Source organism: Molothrus aeneus, chromosome 4 (assembly GCF_037042795.1).
Source record: "Molothrus aeneus isolate 106 chromosome 4, BPBGC_Maene_1.0, whole genome shotgun sequence".
NCBI classification, from domain to species: domain Eukaryota; kingdom Metazoa; phylum Chordata; class Aves; order Passeriformes; family Icteridae; genus Molothrus; species Molothrus aeneus.
Window position 1 is genome coordinate 40,649,331 of NC_089649.1, and position 13,182 is coordinate 40,662,512.

The 13,182-nt window shown below is 38.6% G+C and overlaps 1 protein-coding gene across 4 annotated transcripts in view; it reads right to left on the reverse strand.

The window, feature by feature from the left end:
• Positions 1 to 476: 476 nt before the first annotated feature.
• The window catches only part of DCTD (dCMP deaminase), a 59,376-nt gene continuing 46,670 nt past the window's right edge, over positions 477 to 13,182 (reverse strand). For all 4 annotated transcript variants that reach the window (XM_066548310.1, XM_066548309.1, XM_066548307.1 and 1 more), the window contains 3 exons: positions 4,997 to 5,113; positions 3,711 to 3,807; positions 477 to 1,801 (listed from right to left, as the gene is read on the reverse strand). In XM_066548310.1, the coding sequence (XP_066404407.1) occupies positions 1,723 to 1,801; positions 3,711 to 3,807; positions 4,997 to 5,113 (293 nt within the window). In that variant the 3' untranslated portion in view covers positions 477 to 1,722. The remainder of the gene's footprint in view (positions 1,802 to 3,710; positions 3,808 to 4,996; positions 5,114 to 13,182) is intronic.

Here is a 13,182-nt window from a genome sequence, read left to right on the forward strand (position 1 = left end):
CAATTATATATGAAGAGAATAGCAATTTTGCAGCAAAACCCCAAAATTCGACTTCTCTCCCCTCTGTCCTATTGTCAGACATGTATAAGTCAAAATGCTTTTACTTACTAATTCAGACCAAAGAAAACAATGTGCATTAACTGGCTTAGTGACATTTTATTAAAGTAATTTTTCAGGTTTCATGCTCCCCCCCCCCCCCACACACATATGCGCAAATTTCTTCTTCTGGCACTAAGCCACAGACCAATTTTGACATGGAAAACAGCTGTAGGAAAAAGAAAACCAGAAATTATCTTATAAATGGACACATAATACATTACAGTGATCCCTTTAGTAGTCAAATGGTTCATGAACATTATATTTTATGTAATATCACAAATGCACAAAATATGCTTTCCATATGATTGCAAAAACAGCAGCGCTCTGGAGCCAAGTGCATGACTTAATATTATAATAATGAGTCTACTTCAGTGTAGTGGATTTTAATAAGACTTTAATAATACTGGTATGAAGCCAAATTACATAATGTTCCAAAATATGAAACAAAGCTTTTGTAGAGAAAATAAAAGCTCATTGAAGTATAACCACATTAAAAAGAAAAAAACCAAAACCAAAAACAACAAACCCAACAACCACCAATGTTATCTAAACAAAGCCATTAGGCATACTTAATTTTTAAAAATCAAATTAGAGAAAATGAACTCAAATCTATTCCCAGATCTCCAGATAAAATTAAAAAGGATATTATTTTAGGCAACATTTATGAAAATGGAGGTACTATGTCAGCACTGGGAAACAAGCTAACACTGCAATTACATCTTTTGGCATAGATACAGATATGGGTTGAATATCTCCAATTTCTCTCAAAGGACAAAAAATTATTCAGTTACCTTACAGGTAGAATTTAAGACTGAGCTATACTGGATTATCTAGGAACAGCTTAGACCAATAAAATTATTTTCTTTTACACATGAAAACAAATTCAGTGTAAAAGTCCCAGAGGTAAAGCACCAAATTATTTTCTCCCTCAAGCCCCTTCAATTCTGGAATCTTGGGGAAACCAAGGATTTGAAATCACCTGTAAAGCTCACTCAGGCATGGACAATTCTCAGACCAGCTTCCTCTCTCAACCCTCCCCAGGTATGGCAATGTCAGATAGCAATTAGAAGAAAAAGCAGCATTTCATTTGTTGGGTAACAAGCAAAATGGCACACATTCCTAAAGCTGTAAAACCTTTTAAATATTAGTGTTATGCTAGTTGTAAGATCAGCATTTGCATGGATAACATTTTTTGTTATTTATTAGGATCAGCTGTGAAGATCCACATATCCAACAGAGAGATCAACATCTATTAGCATATTCCACCGTACCACTGGTTACAAGTACTGCTGTTAAACTGAGGCTGAATCTATGCTGACAGCCCACCAGAGCATGTGGTGATAAATACAGGAAGAATCAGCACAGTTTTCTTTATTTATATTGTTTCACCTATGTGTCTCCATTTTTTAAGCAGTTTTGATAAAGGCATAAAAAATTTGAAGTAGATTTAGATTCCACATGACAAGATGAAGTGAGCGGGACATTTTATGCCTTGGATTTCTTATAAGTCTACTTTAGCTACAGAAACCATTAAAAAGTTGCAAGTAACTTCAAGATGAAAGGCATTAGCAGCTTTTTAGAAAAGGATAATCACACTCTTCTAAAGACTTAATGAGACATAATTCACAGAAGCTTTTGACTTGGTCTGCTGTTAATCGAATCAAAGTCGATGATGATCTTGTTACACTTTGGCTTGAATTCCCTAAAAAAAAAGAAAAACACATTTATTAGTTAGTGAGTAGTTAAAACATTTTGCTTGCTTTAGTTCCAGCTAAATTTTTGAAGGAATAAAAAAATTCCAAAAAACACATCCTTGGATTCTTGTAGTTTTCTTCTCTATAGGAGCCAATTATAGTGCACCACACTGAGAGAAACCTGGACAAGAAAGACTAAGACAAAAAGACACATGGGGTGGGTTACCCTGTACATTCTTCAGCTATTGGAATTTATAAATTACCCAGGAGTCAAAGGACTTTTACCAACTTAGCTGCAGGTGGTGGCATAATGTTACCAGTGATTTTTGTTCATATATATTAATATTTCAAATATTTTAAATATATATTTAAAGATCTAGGTACAGATATAGGCATCCAGAAAAAAAAATTTAAATCTTCTGTATATATATACATATAAAAAGATATCTGGAATACATTTTGATAATATTGATATTTTGATCAATTTTTTCCTGCCAAGTTTTAGAAAAACACTTTCAAGCTTAATAGAATATGTTTTGTGGAAGGGAAATAGATCACATTATGCCATACTGGGTAAAACCCAAACTAGTTAAGAGGGAATAATTTAAAAATTGTAACTTTAGAACTCTGAAGTTTATACTGCCGCAAAATATTTCCTTTTATTATCATTACAGCATCTGCTGCAGCAATTAGCAAGGAAGGTATACAGGGACTGAGCATATATTTTCCAGTCTACCAGTAAACAAAAGATTATGCAAATAGTGTGGATTTAGTGCCTAATTAAGCTCTGCAGTTCAGTTCAAGAGATTCATTAAGTACCACCTACATCCTCAGCAATCGATACAAGGATAAGTAACAGTCCACGCAGGAAAGCACATGCTGCTGACCACAGAAACTCTGAACGCTTCGTTCTGAATAGCAATCTGAAATGCAAGAAACATCTCTCACCCTGGAGAAGTTACAAGATTTGACTTGCAAGAGAATGATTTATGCCTCTTAGTCAAATAGTCTTAGTAGACAGGAAATACACCGAAGGACTAAAACTGAATTTCAAGTACTGCTGTGTTTTTCCATGGATGTTTCTTAGCCCAGTAGGTATCTTTCATCCTAAAATTTTATCTGTCAGAATTGTTATGTTTGCAAATTTTTCAAAGTCTTTATATTAATACTGTAAAACTTTTTAGAGTTGCAGAGCCTCCCTGACTACATAATTAGCCTCACCCACAGCATGCTACTCCCATCAAACTCACTGTTGAACAGATTGTCTTTAGGTATCTCTGACAGTGTCTTTAAAAACCCCACTCTTGAAACATTTTTCAGGTTATCATTACTTTAAGGCAAATATTCCAAGTTTTATCCTTTTCTCACTAAAAAGCTGACCAAAGAAAATGAACAGCTATGAGTATCAAGAATTATTTATGGGCAGCCTGTTTGACACCTTCCCAAACCGACAGCAACAACAAGACACTGAAGTTTCAATAAGGATGGAGTAATCCACAAAAACAACAACGAAAAATCAGTTGGTTGTTTCAGTCCAACTCATATGATCACAGGATAATTCAGGTTCCATGTGACTTCAGGAGATCATTTAGCCCTACCTCCTGCCCAAAGCAGAGTCAAGGAAGACTCTCCCAAGTACAATGTAATAAATAACCACCCCCTTGGCAGTTTCACTCCCATTCCAGGAACAAAATGAGTCACAGACCATTTTCTCATACAAACGTTTCAGAATTGCACTCTAACCATACACAAAACAAAAGAATGGTGCAACAGTTCTACAGAGCAAGCCATCTACAAACACTACAGAGGAATAAAATGCTCCATGACTGAAAGAAGAAAAACATTTGCCCTAAAGTTGGTATCTTTCACATCCCCATTTTTTTCATTCCAGAGTAGAAATAAAGTTAATTCTCTCACCTATATATAATACCTGCCAAATCAAACATCCGCCGTGCAGCTGTCATTTCTGTAGTGTCATGATACTTGTCAGACATGAAAATAACTTCCTTTATGCCTAAAGAAGTCACATAGAAAAAATGTTAGAATTACACTAGAAAAAAATAGTAATGTCTGGTGCACACAATCAGAAGAGGCAGCATTCATCCACACACTCTCCAACTCCTTGGTACACCTCTACTCACAAATGTATGCTGTGTAAAATTGCTAAATGATCTTGCCTAAATCACTTAGGCAGGGGAGAAATATAAAGGTTTCAAAAGAGAATTCACAAGCGTTTCATAGCTGATCAACATCTTCCTGTGTTTGCCAGACAATATGAATACCAATACACTGCAGTTTAGTGCTGACCTAAGTGCACAAGGAAAAAGATGAGTGACTACATTGAGAACAAGCAGCCAATCTACCTTGAAGGCCATTTGATTTTGATTCTGTAAGTAAGAGAATTGTATGAAGCACAAATGCAGAATACCATCTTCCTTCCCTCTTCACCCCTCTTGATTTCAAACCATACTGAACCAAAATAAAGAAGCCTTCTGTTTGCTGCTTTCTTCCTGTGGCCATTAGTAGTAATAGACACTCCCTAGAACAGCAACCCATGCTGGGACTGCATTACTTTACTCAGTGAGCAAAATACATGCTACTTTAAGCAGAGATTTTTACAGAACTGAAGCCTGCTGCAGATACTGCCTAATCTCAAAAAAGGAGACACATTTAGGCCAGCACACTTGCTGCAGTGGCACAGATTTATAATAATTGTAATGAAAGACATAATTAAAATAGGCTCATAGAAATCTTATGACATTTATGAGCAAAGATATTTTAAAATCTTCAAATATCTACTATGCATCACATTCAAATTAAAATTTCATGTATATACTCCCAACAGACCTTTTGTCATGCAGAAGTTTATTTCTTTCTGCCCTACTCCATTCAATGTGCCAGAGCACAGTAAAATTGACAGTAATTATATGCAAAGCCTGTGTTGTTCTTTGGCAGCTCCTGGTCTAAGAAGTTACAAACCTAAATTAGAAGCACGTTTAGAATCACACTAGATGCAATTAGCACTGGAAAAATTTGGCACCATTCAGATGCAAAAAACCCTCACAAGTAGCATCTTATGAGGTTGACAGTGCAATTAATTTAGATCTAAGATCAGCAATTTAACATCAAATACATCTATTAGAAGATGCCAATGAGCAGGCAGCACTGCAACCCTGAAAAAGCAAGCTGGCACTACTGCTTACCTGCCTGGATGATGAGTTTTGCACATTCATTACATGGAAATAAGGCAACATACATGCTGCAGCCTTTCACGTCAGCTGAGTTTTTGTTCATGATGGCATTCAATTCGGCATGGCACACTGATTAAACAAGGGAAGAAACAATTCATAATACTGATCATTAAATAAATTGGTCAAACTAAAATTAAAGTGTTACAATATAATTGCTAGCAGTATATTCAAAGGCAAATAGCTTGCACAGCTTATCATAAAGGGCAGAGAAAGAAATAAAAGCAGAAATACCAAGATCAATGAAGGTCAATTGTTCTGACCAGGCTGCTGATTAGTAATGATATCATTAAGTGCATTAGCACTGCCATTTGCTGACACCTATTGCAGGCAACAAAGCCGTAGGCTGTGGGCCAAGCCATTGCAACCACCCTTAGTGAAGCAATATCTCACAGCTTCACAACTCTCTGGAGTATCTAGCTGCCAGTATAAAACAGCTCATTTATGTGTTTACATGCACAGATAGGAACAGTCTTATGGTTGTAGGAGTGCTCTGTGCGCTCTTAAAGGCAGCAGAATGGCCAAGTAAAACCGAGCAGCTCTGTCCTCTGGGCCTCAGAAAGGCTCAGCACTGCTGCAGGATTCTCCCAGCCCCAGAATACACAAGACACACTTGGCCATAAAAACATCCAGCTTCAATATTAGAGTGACTTTACTGCTCATTAAAAGGTGCCAGACTTCATAAGCAGGAAAACAAAGTCCTGTATTTCTCCATGGATTTGAGACAGGCCAGGTAGCAATGGACCATCCTGCCTTGCTCCACCATACATAACAGCTCTTTCAGGACAGACAGCACCAGTGTTTATAATGAGTACAGAGCAGGTTATCTAATGTGTTACCAACACAGCTGAGAAGAATGCAGTTTCTGTGTTGTCCACAATCAAGCTCTGAAAAAAACATTAGGACTGCAAGAACTTCCTGTTTACTCCTAGGAATAACAGCAAGTTGCATAATTTATACACCTACCTACTAAGAAGCTGCCTGCTGCCCTGACTTCTTAAACAGATGAAGTGTGGTGTGGGTTTGAGATCATTTAGAGACCTGCATGTGCAGACAACTTTAAGAGGTTTTCCACTGCTTGTTTTGAAGAACAGATTTTTTCAAAAAGTTGTTTTCTTCTCCCTTGTGCCCATGTGAAAATTAAAACAGACCAAGTTGCACAGCACAACTTCATAGCAAACTTGGTGCTATATGCTGACCTCTGTGTGAATGATCTCACCACACAAATAACTGAGCGCAGTACCTTCAACACACAGGAATCATTGCTGAATGGAAATGTTTTCCATATGGGCTAAATGTCTACATGGAATTTTCTATACAACAGCTAATGCACTACAAATTTACAGCCTAACTTACAGCACACAAACTTTCCCATGCAAGCAAGTCACAAAGGACTGAACACTTGCAAAAGAAAGCTCAGTATTGGCTTCCACCACGCCCATGTTATGCTGTCCACATACCTTCTCATAACCAGTAAAGCCAGAAACCAACACAAAACCCAGGAAATTGAAAAAGAAAAAAAACCAGCCAAGAGCCAAGAACCATCACATGAAGGCTTCTTTCATTTTTACTGTTTCTACTGCAACTGTTATTGGGTCACCCTGTATTTTAAATATATACCATTAAGTGTATGAGAGATGCAGTTATACGAACCAATACATTTAGAAAATCCAGAAAATATGTTGAACTCCAAGTACATTACTAAGTTGCACCAATCTTATAAAGCCTTTACAATAAATAGTCAGAGAATTATTTTTCTGTGGCTACAGAGGACTGAATAAAAGAGTGACATAATTTCCACAACTGGAAGTAGGGGTTATGTCAACAGGACAGAAACATCACTTTTACGTTTCTTTGAACAATATATTTGTGTTCTAGGCAGCAGTTTAAAATATAGAAGGCATCCAGAACGAAATATGTTTTCAAAGGCTCCCAAAACTAAAAAAAAAACCAAAACTAATGGCTTTAGTAAATATTTTTCCTTCACTAAAACTCAGAAATCTTCAGCTGTAAAACCAGACAAGTTTCATTATTAGTACTGCAACAAGTTTCCTTCCTGCACTAATGAGAGAAAAAGGTTCTTTTGGCAGACTTCTACAAACTTTCAACAACAAACCTCTTCCCAAGCAAAAACAAGATCAGGCCAAGAATAACTTATAGAAGATAATCAGTTGGAGCAAGGGAAGACCATAAATTTTGCCTCCTGACCATCTTCACACAATCTGAAGTTAAGAAAAATTACAACTATCCCACGTGGACAGAAGATGCAGTGACAGCAATAAGAAACAGACAAATCATTCCAAGACAAAAAGTACTTAAGTCTACAACAAACCCAGCAAGTTTTCATTTCAGATAGAAAATTAGGTACATTTTTCATGTGCCTAACCAAGTATTTCTTACTGAACTTATTGCAGAAACTAATACAGAACCAGAACCTTGCACTGACTCCAGAGGTAATAATTTTCCATCCAGTATTATTTTTTTGGTCTACTGGGCTATTAAATACCAAACCACTTTGTCTCAGTTGCTGTGATTTGGAAGTATATTCAGGTAAGCTATAATTACACATGTCTTTGTTTTATACATCTCCCTGGACATGTGCTACTTATAAAGGTTTATTATGCCAGATGGTTCTTAAGAAGGTGCTGGCATCAGACAAATATTTTTAGGCTTTGTCCCACCACTTTTAATTCTCTCTTACTCATATTCACTTCTCTCTGACAAATAGGCATTGACCAGGTAAGATAGATCTATGACCCCCAGATTCATCTTATAGGCCTCCCCAGCTTTTTTGAGAGACAGAAAACAAATCCAGAAGTCCAAAATCCTTCTTGTTAATGACTAACTAGCTTATATTTGGGGTGTTATGAAGTTTTCTAAGTTGTTAAGAGCTACTGCTAATAGTTTAAATTGTTCTCTCTGAGACATTAAGAAGCTAACTTAAAATAACAGGTGCACAGTTTTCAGAACTCTGAAAATTGTTATCTTTGGGCAGACTAGTAAAACTAAGAATTTTTACAATACCCTATGAGGGGCTCAAGAGCTTTGGTTTTAAAAAAAAGAATATTCACATGTAGCCAACATAATATCAAGTCCACAACAGTGGTTTCCATTCTGGAGAAGTAGCTGAAAAGTATTCTCAAAAGGCTTCATTAGCTGAAGAAATAACCATGCAACGAGAAGTTAAGTGTGTGCTCTGACATCCCCACCACCTGCTACTAGGTTCATGAGAGGGGAAAAAAGGAAAAAAGCCAAAGAATGACTGCTTCATTACTGGTAGTATTAATTGCTAGTGTTTCTATCTCTTATTGCATGCTGGTTTGTGTTGCATAGCTGAGGTAGCACTCATCCTTAAGCTCACCTGTAAATAAGAGACCCCAGCTTACCCTATAAATGGTACCTTTTCAGGATTGAACACTGAACATGAGCATGTTCCCAGTGGGGTGCAGAGTCAGAAGTACTCTTCCAACATTCTAAACGTGTTTTGACTCGCAATTTCATGAGAACCACAAGACTAGTCAAGGTGCTTAATAGTGTTTAAAGGCTTACATGCTTGATGAAGAACATGCTAAGGACCACCATAACTTTAAAGACCTTTTAAAGAAGCAATCAGAGGAAGGGCTAAGGAGAATGACTTTTTAGTGCTATTAATTACTAATTGAGCCAGAATAAGAATTTTGTTATCCTCTACTTGCTGGAACTCTGACACAGGACACAGCAAGAATCCCAGAAGGTATCAAAACATTAATTTAAGGAATGGAGTCTGGAGTGACAACCACTGGGGGCAGTGGTTGATGGATCTGGAACTTGTAGAATGACATCTATTTTTTTCAGACTTTTTGAAAGCATAGGGATGGTTGCTGGTCACTTCATTAAGGGCAGGCAGGACACTGATGCTGGGCTGGCACTGCCCTCAGCCCCTCCTGCTGTTCTCTCTCTCTCCCTCTCTGTGCTGAAGCTGCTGTGGTCAGGGCACAGAGGCAAGGATAACAGCAGCAGATTTGTTGGGAAGCCTAACCTCTTCAGACTGCAGAAAGAAAAACAGAACCCCAGCCTCACAGCTTTCTTCCACAAGAACTGGAAAGTGAAGCTGGGAACAACTCAGCCATTTATGAACATCACAAAACTTGCTGGGTCAGACCAGAGAAACACCTCTCAAAATGTGAGCAGCACTAGCTAACCCACCCTATTTCACAGCTTCTCCCATCCTGCTCCAAGCTGGTTCTACTCCTAGCAGGACACAGAAGTGTTTCTTATCAGGCAAGTAGAACAAGAGGAACTATTGTTTCTAAATCTCCAAACTTTCTACAGGTTTGATGTATGACACCAGAATTGGACAGAAATCCATGCAGGACAAGAGTGAGTGGCTGTAAGTGGAGACCATCTCCTATAGATCCCCTTCCCAGCTGAAGCCTCATCTTTGCACTGCCAATTGGAGAAAGAGCATCACACTTCCTCAGAGTGCCTTATCAAATTTTGTGCTGTCAAAATAACAGCTTCTACAAAACTAACATTTGCCTGAATATTGTTGAGTGTTCATTTCTCTGAAAAATTGACAAAAAGCTCATAATCCTAACACAAGGAAATGTTGATAACAGTTTGTTTCATTTTACACAGCAGGTACTGTTCAATTAGAGCATAATTTTTGCCACAGCACATATTTTATCATATTTGAACCTGTATAAATATTTGTAAGCATACTTATTCACTATTTTCTGTATTGCTCAGAGGTTTCTAAATTTGCCAGTCATTTTAATTTATAACCCTTAATTAGAGACTGGTTGTCAAATGGATGTTCTTAGATTACAGTGGAGACAGAGGGCATAACAGGAGCACAGCAACTAGATTTAGTGGGAAGATTTGCATTAATAGGACAAAAATGTAGCATTTTAAATGACTGGTGAGAGGAAACTGAGCATTAACAAATCCTCAGATTCATCTAACAGAAACAGAGGGCACACTTTTGACTCTAAAAATCAGAATTTTGCCTAATCGATAAGAAGCTTCTGCACATAGTACAGAACACAATGCTTCAGGAAGAGCTTTTAATCTTAGTAAAACTGGCCTTCCATTTCTCTCATGTGCACAGACACATCCCTGCTGCTGTTACTGACTGGCAGCCTGGAGCCAGTCCCAACACAATGATGACATCTTGATTTTGTCCTGTGAAAAATGGCACTCTGCAGAACTCTCTGTGCTTTCTGATATACCAAGCCTATACTGTTCCAATATATACCACAACCAGAAGAAGGAAGAGCCTCCATCCACTTCAAGAGTCTCATAAGGAATGCACAGTACCAATACACGTGATCCACGTCACTGTTCCTGTAATATCCAAATGCCCTGCAAATGTTTGGAGCCTCTAAGGAAAGGTGAACGCTAGCTACCACATTTTGATGCCTTCTCTCAGTAGTAGCTCAGGTTACACCTGGATTTCCTAATCAAGCACAACACTGCCCCTAACAGTGAGCTGAGCAGAACCCATGCCTGAGGGTGCGAGATAGACACATACAGTATATTGCAGCAGACACAGGAAACCAAGACCAAGGTAACCCAGGCCAATTTCAAACCAACAAGTTTCAAGATACAGGAAAATTCAAGAATGACAGGACTTGTTTAACCTCACAACTGAAGTTCAAAAGGTAATTGTTATCAGTAAGTGCACAGGGAAGGAGGAAGGGTTAACCACAAGAAAAGCTAAAAAAACATTGCTGGCACATGGAACAACCTAGAAACTAACCACAGATAAACTTAGGGTGGAAATTGGAAGATTTTTAGCCATGAAACAGTAGCTGTAGTTGATCAGAGCTGTAGGGTCAGTGCTTTCATCAGTTCTTCTGGAGCTCAATAAATTTATTATAGGATCACCTAACCCCCTTCTGCAAAGACTGCCTCTGGGTCCAATCCTCTACTATGTCTATGTTGCTAAACACACACAGGGCCAGGGTCTGACCCCTGGCCCTGAGGCCAACTGGCACACACTGGCTCATGCTCATTTTGGGGCTCCATCAGCAACACACTGCCCTCAGGCCTCAGTTTCCTCAAGCTCCAGAGTCCCATGACAACACACAGTTATTTTGTATGTCTCAGTTCAAAGTGCATAAAGAAGTGAGAAGACTTTTATGCAGCTCACTAGAGAGGGATTTTCAGAGCATGAAACAGAGTATGTGTTGCATATCTGCGAGTATGCCTGAGGGAAGGAGGAGGGTTAAGCATACCATCTCAGCAGGCTTTGCACTATAAGCCTATACCTGATGACTGTTTTCTTTGCAGTCTTTTTCCAACCCTGCCCTCCGGAACACCACTGGAAGAGCAATAGTGAAGCTTTGTTCTGGAGAAAGCTACTAAGAGTGGTGCCAAACACGGGAAGTGAGCTAAGCGTGTATGTCTAACCCACAGGAGTGCCCAGGACCAGGTGGTCAGCACTCAGATCCAACCCCAGACCTTTTCTGTAGCTGCAGAATGCATGAAGTAGCTCCAGAAGACATCTTCCAACTTAGTGTGGTGGTACATGCACAATTACCACAGCTTCATCTAATAAGCTACACTGTAGTGATGAAAGTGCCATCAGTCCCGTGGTTAGCTAATGGAGCTCACAGTAAGATTGCACTGTCTCTGAACAAGCCAGTCAGGAAGATCCAAGGATAAAAAGTTCAATTTACACAAATGCTGTGATGATTAGCAAAAGGAGAAAGGAAAAATGACAGTTTAATGAGATTTTAGCAGCAATTCTATGTGTCTCTGCATCTACCAAGAATTTTTTTAAGCAGAAGATTTTTTTTTTTATATATACTTGTCTGGTCTGTCAACTGTGCTATCAAGATTAATAAGAAATTGCTAGAGTTTAAATGATCTGTGAATTACAAAATAGGTTGTTTATTCATCACAGCAGACACTTTGTGTTACAAAGTTGTGATTTTTTTAATGAGGTGAAGACTAAGATAATGGGGGGAAGGGCAGTAGTTAAACCAACTCCTGGAAATCAACACAGCACTCCAAGCTGTTACTAGTTAGCTCATTTTTTAAACATCACATGCTCTTCATCTTCTGCAGTCAGAGTTAACAAAAAGAAAAAATTTGTCACATCGTATTGTACAAAGATTCCTCACAGTACTTTTAGTTTAAACTGGTCAGCTCAGATTTGAGTGCCTGGAACGTGCTCGGATGCCAGAGACCACCCATGCTGATTTTAGCTCAGAACTGAGACCTTACAGCAGCATAAAAACTCAACCAAAATCAATATTCTGTTTTCAGTGCTTTATATTTAATCAATGGGCTAACACTTGTTTCTTCACCCTATAAATAAAGAGCAGTCATACTAAGTTGTACCATTATGGTCACAGCACTCTATGTGAAACCAGTGGTTCAGAGCAGACTTCAAATTTGGCAGGAGCAGACTTCAAATTTGGCTCTGTATTGGGAATACACCTGTTTCAAAAAATAATATGAAATGGTCTTGAGAGTTACCATTAGAGGTTTTATAATAAATTGGTGAAGTGAACAAGGACAAAGTACTGAGGTTTTAAGAAGTCAAAAATATCAAACTGATGAATTATGTGCTGAGCCACTGCATATCATCTTTCACTTCAATGCCATAGAAAACCAGAAAATGGTTTTTAGAAAGAGCTCTGAGTGAGCTCAGACTATGTCAAAACTCATGCAAGTTTAATTTCTCTATCACACCAATTGTTAAAGTTACAAGTAAGAAACAGAAATAGTAGGCAGAGATAAATACTGGTCACTGGAAAAGAGTCAGTATTTCTCTCCAAAATGTGAACTCTTGTGCTGACTTTCCCCTACCCACACAGAGAGAAAGAAAATTTCCCAAGGCTCTGATTCTCTCTTTTGTGTTTCTCTGCCCTGCCGTTCTTGAGCTCAGGACAGGCTGAGATGCAGCAAAGGTTGAAGAAGCTCCTGTTTTTCCTGTGCCTGTGGCTTCTGCTGCATTGGTGTCACACACAGACGTGCAGCAGGAGCTGGAGTGGGTACAGAAAGATGAAGAGGGACTTAGGGAAGCATGGGGGTTGTATGGTCTCCTATCAGTCCTAACCAAGGTCTCTTCCCCACGTTGCAGGCCACAAGGTAGCCCAGCCTCCTTGGTTCCTGCAAACCACACCTGATCCAGAAGAGCCAGCCCTGCT